Raw genomic sequence first — 14,003 nt, forward strand, 5'->3', positions numbered from 1 at the left:
AAAGACATGGTCAGGGACTTGAGGGCCAGGAGAGGAGCTCCTAAGGCGGGAGAGCAGGAGGCTAGAACCCAGAATACCAATGGGAGACGGTGACATTTCTGGCCACTGAACAAGAGCATGCTGTAGCTGGGTGGCAGAGACCCTCCTCAGCAGAGAGCACCAGAGGGTCCAGAGGTGAACCAGTACATTTTCCCGGTGGTTAGAGAATCAAATGGAATGGAACCAATGCGAAGCTCGCAGTTTTCCAGTTCAAAAGGATAAAAGGTGCAAAGCGAGAGGCTGGCAAATATGGCCATAGAGGGTAAGCCGCCATTCTCAGTCTGTTTTGATGGTTGATTTCCAATTTTACTCAGCACTGGCTTCCTTCACATGTGATTTAAGGTGCTTCACACCTTTATATCCGAAGTATCCATAGTTTAGAGCTTCCTTCCATTCAAGGCTCGGAAGGAAAGGTCTGATTTATTAAGGAGATGCGTGGGCAGAAAGCTTCGCCATTTATAGGGGGATGTGGGCGGCTGTTCATTCGACCCAAGAAACTCTCCCGGAGTTAAGCACCTTATCTCTCACTAACTTTGAACGAAAGCCTTCGGTGTGTGTGTGTGTGTGTGTGTGTGTGTGTGTGTGTGTGTGCGCGCGCGCAGGGTCTCACTATGTAGACCGGGCTGTCCTTGAACTCACATAGATCTGCCTGCTTCTGCCTCCAGAGCGCTAGGTTTAAGTATGAATTCCTTCCTGGCCCAAGTAGAGAGATTTCATTAGTCATCAGAGCCTGGGATTAACATCTCTCAGGGATGGCAATAGGAGGGGTGACCCCAGGCATAAGTGGTTTGGCTGTGAGCCTGTCTCACTCAGGATGTTTGTTCTCCTAGTTCGCACCAGTCCTTCCTGGTTGTGCATCCAGGTAAGTGCCACATAGTTCACACTGCAAATGGGCTCGCTCCCCAGCTACCACATCTGCTTCCTGGTCCCTGGGTCCAGACATTTTCTTTTCTCAGAGTCTTTCAGAGCCCATCATCTGCACTGATCGTGTGCTCATGGCAGTCTTCTTCCCTCACGCTGCACTTCCGCACACAGGTGCGCTCCCTTCCGTGCCTCCCTGTCCCCTCTCAGGTCCTCCACTTGCTCTTCTTCGTGTGTTTTTGAGACAGAATCATGCACCACAGGCTGGCCTCAAATGCACTGTGAAGTCAAAGGTGACCTTGAACTTGATCCTCCTGCCTCTGGCTTTCCAGTGCTGGGATCACTGGCACATAACACCATGCCTGGCTTTGTGGTGCTAGGGATGGAACCCTCGGCCTTGCACTTTCTAGGCAAGCTTCCTACCACGGGAACTACATTCCCAATGCCTAAGCACAAACCCCGCCCCATACACACCCGGAAGTTCTGGGCACTGAACCCAGGGCTACTGCACACATTCTGTTCTGGGCTGACACACTTCAGTGAACAAAAACTATTAGAAGCAGAACTACAGAAGCCAAAAGGCAAGGTCAGTGCATTTAGAGGCTCTCACAGAGCTGTGGACTTAGATGGGTCAGGCCTTTGTTTTCATTTTGGCTTGTGGTGCTGTCTGTGCACTGAGTTTCACAGCCTGAGTGATACTGCCATCATGGAGTCAGTTGTGCTAAGGTCTGGGGCCCTGTTATAAAACAATCAGGCGTAACTGACATCTAAGAACTCTCTCCTGAGAACTCCCACTGCAGTGACCTACTTAGACCAGTCTGCTCCTAGCACCTCATGATGCAGGGGAGGGGCGGTGAGCTGGGCCTGCGTTTCTTGCCTGTGAACCATGGGTGGTTACTGAAAATGGGGTGGAAAGCTGCAAAGAGCCAGGTGTGCAGAGCAGAAAGGAGGCCGGACAGCCCCCGACCTCCTTTACCAGAGAGACAGCTCCACTTGATCTCACGCAATGGGTCCGTCATAGACTTGACTGCACTCGGCAAGGCAAGCTCGTGATGCCGTCTAAAACTAAGGTGTAAACTACTAGTGGCTAACTAAAATTGTAACGTGCTTAAAGTGAGCATTTTACACGGGTTTGCATCCCACTGTGTCCGCAGACGGGAGCCTTTGGGGACGCAATTCCTCCTTGGGTCTGAGAGCGATGGATGTTCTTCTGATCGGCACTCTTTCCTGCAGGGGACGCGGCAGGAAGGGCTTCTCCCTTTCATGTCATTATCCCTGTTTTCTTTCTTTCTTTCTTTTTTTTTTTTTGGTTCTTTTTTTTTTTTTTTGGAACTGGGGACCGAACCCAGGGCCTTGCGCTTCCTAGGTAAGCGCTCTACCACTGAGCTAAATCCCCAGCCCCCCTGTTTTCTTTTTAAAAGGTCACTTAAATTTTTTTCACATTCATTTATTCTTATATGTATGGGTGCTTTGCCTAGACGTGTGGCTATGGACCATGCGTGTAGTGTCCAAGGTCAGAAGAGGGAACCGAATGCCCTGGAATCGGAGTCACAGACAACTCTGTGCTCGGACCCGGGCTCAGGCACTCTGGAAGGGGAGCCCCTGCTCTTCCCACGGAGCCATCTCCCCAGTCCATCAAGAGCACGCATCTCGTTAATGCTACCATTGTGTGTGAAGTACCCTTAACCTTCTGTTTTTAATGTAGTGGATTTTATCACTACTAGTCGTGCGCGCGTGCGAGCGTGTGTGTGTGTGTGTGTGCGCGTGCGCGCGTTGCACACGCATGGAAGCCAGATGTCACTATCAGGTGCCTTCCTCGATTGCTGCTCGCTACCTTATTTTTGAAATGGTCTCTCACTAAACCGGAAGTTTATCTCTTCCCTGGATCATTGGCTAGGGACCCCGGGGATCCTTCTGTTCCTGCCTACTCAGAGCTGGGGTCACAGGCCTGCACCATGCCTAGGTTTTTGTACAGGTTCTGTGGCTCAGACTCAAGCTATCGTGCTATGTGGCCATCGGCTCATCAACTGAGCACCTCCCAAGCCCACTGTCACTTTATTGTGGAGACAGGGTCTTACCACATAGCCTTGCTCACCTAGAACTCACTCTGTAGACCAGACTGGCCTCAGACTCATAAAGATCCATCTGCTTCTGCCTTCTGAGTGCTGGGATTAAAGGCATGTGCTTCTTTGTTGTCCTTCTTAAAAGAGGCACCATAAAAAAAATTAATAAAATAGGATTTGGAGATGGAGAGATGGTTCAGTGGTTAGGAAGGCCTGCTGCTCTTCCAGAGGACCTGAGTTTAATTTGTGGCGCCTGTACTGAATGGCTCATGGCTGCTGTAACGACAGGTTTGGGAGATATAATTCCTCTGCAGGCAACTGCACATACCCCCAGCCCCACCCCCGGAACACACACACACACACACACACACACACACACACACACACACACACACACACACACACACACTCGCAATTAAAAAATCTTAAAAAAAAAACAAAACAAGGTTTATTTAAAGAACAGAACAAAACAAAATACTACCAGGATTTTTAAACCAGGAAATGAGGACAAGGAGAGAAAGGCTGTTCTGACAATTAGCCTGATTTTATACATTAAAAACAAAAACAAGCAAGCAAGCAGAAATACAGAACGGAGGCTTGCGCAACATTATACTTGATGGCCTCTCACTTGTTCTCACGGTTACCCAGAACATAAGAGTTCTACACAGACACCACGAATGCTTATAGTCAGTTTATTTACAAATGCATCTTCTCAATAAAGATGATTGGCCCAGAAATCAAGCAAGGAGGCAGCATCTCAAACATGCACCCAAGCCTTGATCTGGAGGCTCTTGTACACGGTCTGCCCAGAACTCCTTAATGATGATGGCTTGTCTCCTAAATGTCCTCGCTTGTTCTGGAATGTTCCATTTATATTAGAACCATTTATACAGTCAGAACCAACAGTAATCAAGAAGGAACTGTCAGGCAAGCGGGGTACATCTGTCACTATCTATGCGCAATGCACTGATTGAGGTGTGTAAGGGGGGAAAGTGGAACAAAAATCTTGCTGAAACATAATTGAATTGACAATCTTCATGAGTCAGTAAGACAGCAGAAACTTCCCATCATCCCTCAGTTTCCGTTCAGTATGTAACATTAAGAGTGCTTAGCAAAAATCTAAATTTCACTATTGACTTTTGTTTAAACACTTTCCATTCTTAAAATACCAGATAAACATGAAGAAAAATCGTGACAACTCCTATCTGAAGGCCTTTTGCTTCTGTTTATGTCTCGCCTTACTTCTTCACCAGAAACCGAGTGATGTCTGACCCGTGCTTTGTTGCCAGAGAGCGTCGTCTCACCTGACTTCTTTCCTTGGCTTGCCGGGCAGTTCTCTAGGAGTTAATAATACACAGCTTAGGGTGGGGAGAAGGCTTTGTGCTGGAGTCTGGAGAAACGCACATTATTCATATATGCAGGGCTTCTCAGGAAATGAGAACCTAGTTTACTCAGCTCAGTTATAAGAAAACATTCTTGTGAAGGTCTCACCACCCAGAAGACCATGAATCCTACTGTGGGGACTAGGAGAAGCCATGAGTCTCAGTATCTAAGAGGGTACTCATACACGTCTTAGAAATTTCCAGTGTTCAGTGGGTAAAATTTTTTCACTTCCTATTTTCTGGGTCCAGCTCAGAAAATTCATTCCCAACTCAACACATAAGACACTGCAGAAAATCAAATGCGACAGAACCAGATTCTTCTGCTAAGCCCAAATAAGAGTTTTCATGAGAATCCAAAATTAAACAAACCCAGAGAAGATGGGATTCTCACGGGTGATGTCGTTTAGAGTCTCCGGCAGCCAGCCCCACACTCACTACGAAGCTCAGGATGGCCTTGAACTCGGAGCTCCACCTGCCTCTTGGGTGCTCCCCTACCACATCCAGCTGATCAGGAACTCTTGATCCTCCTGCCTCCAATTCCCAAGTGCAAGAGCACACCCAGTTTGCCCAGTGCTGGGATGGAAGCCAGCCTCATGCATGTTAAGTGAGTGTTCAATCCACTGCCCAGCATCTTTAGTCCAGAGAATGATTGGAGAGGGTAACAGCCATTCTTGCCTCTGTGACTATGGAGTTCCTCAGAGCCAGGTGCCGGGAGTGATGAGCGAAGCCCCCAGATGGGTACACGCTCACCCTCATGCTCACCCTGAGTCTCCAGCACCCGTGCCAGTCTCCCCAGGGCTGCTTGGATTGCATACATGTTTGAGGATCAGACCTACCTCCTTGTGGCACACTGTGCAGAGAGTCTGCAGGTTGTCCAGGGAGCACTGTCCGCCTCCCTCATACACTGGCCTGATGTGGTCCACCTGCCAGAAGTGGCCTTCTCCAGGGCTTCTCAGCATCTCATTTAGCTGCAGCAAGAACACACCATCAGCAACTTCCCAGATCTGCCGTGGGAGCCTTGGGCTGTGCATTGGAAAACCCCTCCACACAGCAAAATCACAGGGAGAAACACATTAGGATGGCTTTTTATAGCTTTTGTTGTGAGCTAAAAAGAAACAAAACCTCTAAGCTAGCGATTTGAAAGCGATAAAATGTGTGTCTGAAAGAGTTTTTCCCATGCTACCTAACACACTCTGAAAACCTTCTGAACCAAGCATAAGATACCTATGCTCCTGACATACTGGGGGGTTAATTGGATCTCAATATCAATAATTAAATAACCATTTGTTGTTTGCCTAAATGCATTTGTTCCTATATCAGAGATCTTAACAGTACCATCCACGTTTTGTTTTCCAGATAAGATCTCTTGTATCCCAGGCTTCAACCAAACTCATCCTGTAGCCAAGGATGGCCTTGAACTCTCGATCTTCGTCTACCTCCCATGTGCTGGGGTTGCAGCATGCAGCACCATGTGAGGGTTGTGGATGCTGGGGATGGAACCCAGCTCTCACATGTGCTAGGCAAACGCTCTACCAACTGCATGCCCGGTGCTGGCCCGAGTGTGTTATTTACCAGTTCCCCAGGTTGCATGCACTGGCATGAGATCTCCACAATAAACTTCTGTACCTTGCATATTTGAAATAATCAAAGACAGCTATTTAAAACAGCCAGCATCTAGGCCGGTCTACGTGATGCCCTGTGCTACGATGAGCTGTATCTGAACACTCCCTGAGATAGTGAAGCCAGTGTGCAATGGAGGTGCTGCCGCTGTTTAAACATCAGAGATTAGTATGAAAGCTAGATTTTATTTTTTTAGGTCTTCGATAAGAAAGAAATTAGAGTTAATTTCATGAATGCTGGCCACAGAAAGCCATGATTACTGCAGAAAGAAACAGAGAGGCATCGTACTCCTGACCTCAAAGTGACAGACAGTAGAGTGCTGACACAAAATAGAGCCACAGACCAACGGAGTATAGCAGAGGACCCCAAACAGACCCACACAGCTGTGAACCCCTGGAAAATAAAAAGGGCAACCTATTCAGTAAATGGTGCTAGTCAGTCTGGACATATGTAAAGCACTTTTAAGAAAGCCCGCAGGGGGGTTGGGGATTTAGCTCAGTGGTAGAGCATTTGCCTAGCAAGCACAAGGCCCTGGGTTCCGTCCTCAGCTCCAGGGGAAAAAAAAAAGCCCGAAGGGCTCTGGGATGGTGACCTGATGAATGTGTGACCCGAGTAGTGCCCAGGCTGCCAGCTGCGGTAGGGAACTTGATCGGCTGACCTCTGTCACTGCCTGCCTGTTGCTCTTCTGTTCTGCACTCCCGGCGTTCTGTTAGAAGATCCACACTGAGTCTTAGAGCGACTGAAAATGACATTCGGAATGGCATATTCTTGGAAACCACTCGGATGTGCTTTTGCAGGCAGTCTTTCCCTCTGAGCAGCTTTAACTGACAGGCTCAATGGTCCAGAAGACTCGTCTTTATTGTTCCTGGGTAATGTGCAGCAGGTCCCCGGGGGGGCCAGCTCTCAACATGCCTAATTTGCCTCACAACAGACCCTGTCCACTCTAGTGTCTGAGCCTGTGTTGAGGCATCTTCCCTCAGCACCCTGGGTGCGACATCTAACCTGTGACAGCTGCATCCTAGACAAGTCACTTTCAGATGACCTTGGGTCATCTCACTGCACATCTTCAGGAAGCCTGCAATGCCCAAGCAGCATGGAAGCCTGGCTCACATTCCTCTCAAGGGCACATCCCTCATCAAATAGGTCCAGGGATGGCTCAGGAATACCATCAGAGAAATGGTGTATTTCCTATGGCCAAGAGATACACTAATTCATCTCATAAATGATTCTGTTATATTGTAGCAGGTAAGTTATAATGTAGTTTGTCTGTCTGCTTGTTTGCTTGTTTATAGTCAGGGAATCACTATGTAGCCCTGGCCATTTTATTGATTGATTGATTGACTGATTGTCAGGGGCTCACTATGTAGCACTGGCTATTGATTGATTGATTGTCATGGGCTTACTATGTAGCCCCGGCTGTCCTGGAACTCTGTGTAGACCAGGCTAGCCTCAAACTTGCAGAGACTTGCCTGCTTCTGCCTCCTGTGTGCTGGAACTAAAAGCAAGTGCCACTACATAAGGCTAAAAATACACAATTTGTTTGGCTGACAGGAATTCACCTAATACATTAGTGGCCAGGGATTGCTTGGGTGACCCTTTTTTGATTAAGCATACCACAAAATTAAACATCTCCTTTAAGTTGGAAACTGAATAGTTTTCCTAAGACGATCTCACATCTGCCTGAGCTTTGGGAAGCTGAGACAATGCTGACAACTGAGCCAGGAACAATACCTGGCCATGTAAGTGCTTTATTAAAATCGTATTTTATAATGGCATGACCACACAGCCCTTTCATTGTAAGCTGCACTTTGGGGTTACACCCTTTGGTGGTTTGAATAGGAATTCCCCCCATAGTCTCAAGTGTTTGAATGCTTGGCCAGGGAGTGGCACTACGAGGAGGTGTGGCCTTGTTGGAGGAAGTGTGTCACTGTGGGGGCGGACACTGAGGTCCCATATGCTCTGCCTACACCCAGTGAGGCGCACAGTTGCTCCTGCTGCCTGTAGATCTAATGTAGACCTCTCAGCTCCTTCTCCAGCACCCTGTCTGCCTGCACGCTGCCATTTCCCTCCACGATGATCATAGACTGAACCCTCTGACCTGTAAGCCAGCCCTGATTAAATACTTTCCCTTATAAGAGTGGCCATGGTCATGGTGTCTCTTCACAGCCAACAGAAATCATAACTAAGACACTTCCTTGTACCGCATCCTAAGATACTAGCATTTTGGAAGTAGATCCATGGACTCTCAGTGTCTGTGTTTCAGTCAGGTACCACTACTTAATCTCTTCTTAAAACAGATCAGAATCCAAGCACAGCTCTAGACCATATAGCCATTACTAAGGAAGCTGTCAGGGAAGGAAAACAAGTCAGAGAGAGCCGTGGATACAGTGCGACCCAGAATGAAGGACACGCTATGAGGAAATGATCTCGTTTCTTTCCCAATCAATGGAATAAAAAGAGAGGGAGTGCTACAGACTGAGGAGGGCATAAAAGGCATCACCGTACAATGGAGACGCGTTTTCATCCTAATTTGAACAAAATAAGTGAGAGAATCCTGGGAAGCAACGCCCACTTAGGATAATTGAGGAACTGTAATTCTCCAGGCTGTCGGCATTTGCACTGTGATTATATTTTACAAAAGGAAACACCGAGAGAGGGGAGAGGAGAGACAGGGAGGAGAGAGGCAGGGTGAGGGAAGGAGGGAGGGAGGGAGAAGGAAGGAAGAAGGGAGGGGAGGAGGAGAAAGGAAAGAAGAGAAAAGAAAGGAGAGGGAGGGAAGATGAAAGCGGGACTGGAGAGAGGCAGGCTACCTCATGAGATGTGTGATAGAGAGAGCTGACTGAATAAACCTAGGGACAGATGGAAGCCAACAGCACCATGGAGACTGCTAATGGGTGATGGCATGTGGCTTCGGTATTCTCGCTACCTCTGTGCATTTCTGAACAAGGTTAGAAACTATACGGTCAGTCAGCAGGGAATGCTGGGAACCACTGCCCGGACATTCGGTGGTAACAGACCTGCTCCAGTGGGAGCTTTGCAGTCCAGGCAGAGTCGAGAAGATTCTTCCTCTGACTTTTAGGGGCATCTCTCATCCGCAGAAAGAGCTCCTGTGCATTCACGCCACACAGCTGACACACGCCATGTTCTGTAGCAAACACCTGGGCTCTCAGGTAACTGTTGTTGGACCGGATCCAGAATTCTTCCTGACAGTTCAGGGAGCAGAACCGTGAGTCCCAGGCGCTGGCTTTGGATCCTTGCTCGGGCTGGCAGGTGGGATGCTGGCAGCGGAGGCAGAGTGGCCTTCCTTCCTTATCCACAGCCTGAAGGTAGCCCTGGGATGGGGATGGCTCAGCAGTGTGACCACTGGGGCCGGGATTCGGAGATGGGACACGGGCTCTGTCAGGTTTTCTACAATTGAACAAAATACTGTGTAGTGATACATAATGAGGCTGGGCCACTGCTCTGTAGAGAGGTCTCAGCTCTGGTGCTCAGTGGGAGATGAAGTACCTGCAGTCAGTACCACAGAGTTCAGCCAGCGTAAGAAGAGACACACCACAAAAATTAACCTGACCCCGGCAGCCTCTTTTAGCCACTGAAGTGCTTCCCCAGTAAACGCTCGCAGACAGCAGATGCTGCACAATGAGACATACTTGAAATGCTCATTCAGACTGGAGAAGAGGCCCACAGAACCCAGGGCTGCTCTGTCCTCACCCAGCCGGGCCACAAACCTCCTCAGCCTCAGAGCACCATGGGCTCTTCCTGTTTTTGTTTGATTAGATGAGAACTAGAAATGAAACACGGCAGGACACAGGTCCGCTTGACATACGGAAACTACCGGGCTAGCAGAGGGAGCGCAGGTCTCCTGGCATTTTCACCTAGGCCTGTGGCAGGTCACATAGGCTCCTGGTTTTGGGTTTTCCTCATTTCTAATGTCTAAGACGATGAGCTCGTGGGCTTAAGAGTATCGTTGGAAGGGCTGAACAGCTATTAAATCCTGACTCTGCTTTGTGACCTCTAACATGGCTACCCCATGGGGGCTATTGCACAGAAATGGGGGTGAACATTTGAAGCAGTGTTCTTTACCATGTGTTAGAACTATGGCGCACTTACTTTGTAGAAGGGTTCTGGGTCAGGGACCCCTTGGTGATGAGACGGATGTGGCCCCCCTCATTTTTCACCTTATTCATGGACGCTGTGGCAACATCTTCTTTGGTGATGTATCTAGAACAATTAGATGTTATATATCTCTTACTCATTTAGGAGTTTCTGGGAAGGCAGACATTGCTTAGTGCAGACACAGGTAAAGTGTCTGTACTCCAGTAAATAACTCTTCCCCCATGCTTCTGGGAGCAACCCAGTAAGTTCACTAGGTCATACACATGGAGCCATGGGTGTAGAAGAGAGACTGGTTAGGAAGAGGACGGGGAGCACTGACACCTTTTAAGACTTAGTGTCAAGTTGCCAATATTTCTTTTTTCATTGTGGTTTGCAGACATTCATGAAGAGTCCCAAAGGACTGTGATAAATCTTAATTATGGCAAACAAAAAGAAAAATGTTGCCTACAAAACCAGTTTCTGAATTAACTGCTAGCAGAGGACAGACATTTTTGAAAGAAGAGCAGTGTGCATTGGAAAGTAGCTCACCATGACAGATATGTGTTTGTGTCCTGAGCTGAATGTGGGGGTTGATGGCAGGCGCCTGCTTGCCCAGATAGCATGGGTGCTGGGATAGGAGCTTTGGTCCTTATAAGCTACCTACACACTGAGCCCTGTCTTCAGCCTGACATTTACTATTTGAAAGATGGAGTCCTCCCTCGCCCCCGTAGAGAGTGAGGTGTGATGCCTCTCCCTCATGCCGTCTAGGCTGAAGGTTTCTAAGAGGCTCTTGGATTACGTTCTTTAGAGAAGTACCCAGGGAGGATGGCAAGGGGGAAGGAGACCCAGCCTGTGTTCCATGCCTGCTCTGTGGATGCGATTTTATTCCTAACACCGCCACTCCCTGGAGCTCCACCTTGGGACATCAGTGCTGCTGAACTGCTTTCCCTGTGGCTACAAAGGTTTACCTGAGAGACTTTCCTTTCTCTTCCTCTCTGATGAGTCATCAAGATGTCTATGTGAACCCTCTGAAGAGCTTTCTTCACTTTCCTCCTTCCATTCCCAGGACTGGTTTTAAATAAGGTGGAGCCTAGGCATGTTCTGTAGTTGTGATAATCTAGGATGACTTCAGACATGGCGACCCTTAGGACAGTTCCTTTCCCCTTCAGGGAACATGGTGTTAGAGGAGGGACTAGATCCTCTTGAACTGGAGTTACAGATGGTTGTAAGCCATCATGTGGGTGCTGGGACTAAACCCAGGTCTTCTGCAAGAGCAGCAGGTGTACTCAACCATGAGCCAGTTCTCCAGGCCTCCATTTACAAACTCTAGACGTAAGGAGGAAGGTGTATTGGGTAGGTTTGCTACTCTGTGATCCCCAAAGAAGGAGCGCTGCTACAGGACAGCTGGTAACTTCCCCTGGAACTGTTTACCCCATGCTAAGAGAACCAGGGAGAGGATCACAGAGAGGCTCATGGAAGAGAAGCGCAGGTGCTTACGATGACAAGTATGGACATTAGAAATGGACTCTTGGTGAAGACGGCAGGTGAGAGAAAAATGTGACACGAGTAACATTTATTTTCCAACCGTGGACTTGACAGATATTTCACACTCCTGGGAACAGGGTAGTGTGTTAAAACAGAACTGACTGTTCCACTGCAGGCACACAGAGTCCCTGGGCCTGCTCTGAGGCCCTGAGGTTAAAAGGTCTCTTGTTGGTAGTAGCTGCCTGAGGATGCTTAGTAGGTCGCAGGTGTGTCAAGCCCTGCTCTGGCCTCTGTTAATGAGCAGGATTCCAGATAAAGGAAATCCATGTAGCTTTGAACTCCCCATGTAGCAGAGGATGGGCTTGGATTCCTGATCCCCATGCCTCTACCTAAGTGAAAAAACTACAAGTGTGTGAGTCTTTGTTCAGTGCTATGAAGGAGCCTGGGTTTTATATATGCTAGGCAAGCGCTCTATCAACAAACTGTATGATTTCCTCCTAATTTACCAAAATTTCATTCCTGGTCCCACGGGGCCCTTCAGATCTATAGAAACAGCCATGGAAAACAAACACTATAAACAGGACGCAAAGAAAGAAGACTTACCTTCTGGTACTACTCTCCTTGGCTTGCTGCTTTGTGATCTCTTCCAAAGCCAGCACCGGGCTGCGGAACAGCTGCCCACTCTTCCTGATGACTCTCTGCTTCATGGCGGTCAAACCGCTCCACTCTCGGACGAACCTCAGGATCTGGCGGGAAGGAAACAACACAGAGCTGGAATGTAACGTTGCTTACAAACACTGCTGTTCGACTCCTGCTTGAGGTGGTCTAATCTTCTGTGAGCACACTAAAAGCAAAACACAGATGTGAATAAAATGTAAAAAAAAAAAAGAAACTTACAACACGAGAGAACTGATCTTACAGTATCTCTCAAACAGAGTCCTATAGTTTAAGTCTCTCTTCAACTTGATAGTATTTCCATGCTATAAATTGCCTATGTCCAGTTCAATCCAGAGTCCCTAAAGGCACCTCAGCACCGGGAGGCCTATGTTCTGAACACACAGGCACCAACAGTGAGAGTGTGCTCACGGAGACCCGAAGAATGTATAGACCCCAGCAGTAACCCGGGAAGAGCTGGTCTCAGGGAAGCAGGTCCTGCAGGGCCACAGGGGATGGTGCAACTTGTGACAGTTGCATTGTATTAGATACCTCAGAACCACAGGCTGGATGCCAGCAGTAAATCTGCATCACTGATGGACGACTATTGCAATTGTTCATTATCAACCAGTTATGGAAACCGGTTCACTAGCTTCAGTTTTATTATCTATGTATCTATCTACTTCCCTATCATCTATAAATCAATCAGCTATGTAGCATATACCTATGTATCTACATAAATCTATTCAATCTATCTGTCTCTGAGGGTCAGTATTAACTGACACCAAAAACATAGCTCCCTGCTGCCCTGTCCTTTTTGCAGGGTGCGGCCAACCCCTGGGCAGAGGGTCCTTCCCACTCTCAGGGTAGTGAAAACCACCAAGAAGCAGAAAGAACCCCCATTGCTGTCATAAATACAAATGGTGCAGTGCACAGTGAGGTTAAGGTCCTCCCGGCAGTCACAGTGTGGCATTATCCTGGCTTCCGGAATGTGTCACCGTCAGAACTGAACCTTAAGAGAACAGTGCGATTCTGACAGATACATCAGAGCTGCTAATGCTATGAATGGGAAAGAACCGATGTGAGGATGATTCTGTCTTCAGCAGCAGCAGCTCTGGGTGTGATAACTCACCAAGGAAACAGATTCCACATTTATTTTTAGCACCAGTGGAATTTAACAGACGCTGACTGAATGGATAAAAATGCACTCTGACTCTGCAATATGCCATGAGGTTTTCTTTCATTTAACTAAAAATCACCTAGAGTTATGAAAATAATTTTATTTAAAACTCTGCTTACCAGAGAGCGATTCTGTTTTAGTTGAAAGATTGCTGGTAAGTCTTCCCAAAGGTCTAGTTTTATATCCAAAGGAATGAAATTACAGTTCATTGGCTTTCCATCCTGGTAACAGACAAGGAGACATTGTTAGTGGCTTTAGTCTGTAGGTACTCGTAACTACCTTATAAGAAAAGCTTAGCTACCATGTAGCATGGCCAGTCTCCTAAAAAATAAAGAGAGGCACATTCTAGACAGGCAGAGCTGGGGTGCGCGGCGGAGGCCTTCTGCCTGTATAGCCGAGCTTTCTGTCGTCAGCCTGGGTGTTGTACTCACTGTGCCAACGCTCTCCCACTGCCTAACCTCGGAGACATACACGGAGATGATGAGAAACCCAGAAGATCAGCACATCCGTGACGTTAACAGCAGCACAACCCTCTCCAACTCCTAAGTGATGGTCTTTATAATATTAGAACACCACTCCAATCAAAGAACAGCATTGATAAGCATCTGAATATCTCCTCCCAGG

General features: G+C 47.8%; 1 protein-coding gene across 3 annotated transcripts in view; it reads right to left on the reverse strand.

The window, feature by feature from the left end:
* Nucleotides 1-3,388: 3,388 nt before the first annotated feature.
* Zranb3 (zinc finger RANBP2-type containing 3) overlaps nucleotides 3,389-14,003 on the reverse strand; it is a 155,189-nt gene continuing 144,574 nt past the window's right edge. For 2 of the 3 annotated variants that reach the window (XM_006249701.5, XM_008769510.4), the window contains 6 exons: nucleotides 13,499-13,600; nucleotides 12,149-12,291; nucleotides 10,076-10,186; nucleotides 8,983-9,373; nucleotides 5,182-5,313; nucleotides 3,389-4,300 (listed from right to left, as the gene is read on the reverse strand). In XM_006249701.5, coding sequence (XP_006249763.1) covers nucleotides 4,202-4,300; nucleotides 5,182-5,313; nucleotides 8,983-9,373; nucleotides 10,076-10,186; nucleotides 12,149-12,291; nucleotides 13,499-13,600 — 978 coding nt within the window. In that variant the 3' untranslated portion in view covers nucleotides 3,389-4,201. Of the gene's footprint in view, nucleotides 4,301-5,181; nucleotides 5,314-8,982; nucleotides 9,374-10,075; nucleotides 10,187-12,148; nucleotides 12,390-13,498; nucleotides 13,601-14,003 lie in introns of those variants that run through there. The other variant, XM_063272740.1, reaches the window with a different exon arrangement.

Source organism: Rattus norvegicus, chromosome 13 (genome assembly GCF_036323735.1).
Source record: "Rattus norvegicus strain BN/NHsdMcwi chromosome 13, GRCr8, whole genome shotgun sequence".
Taxonomy (NCBI): Eukaryota; Metazoa; Chordata; class Mammalia; order Rodentia; family Muridae; genus Rattus; species Rattus norvegicus.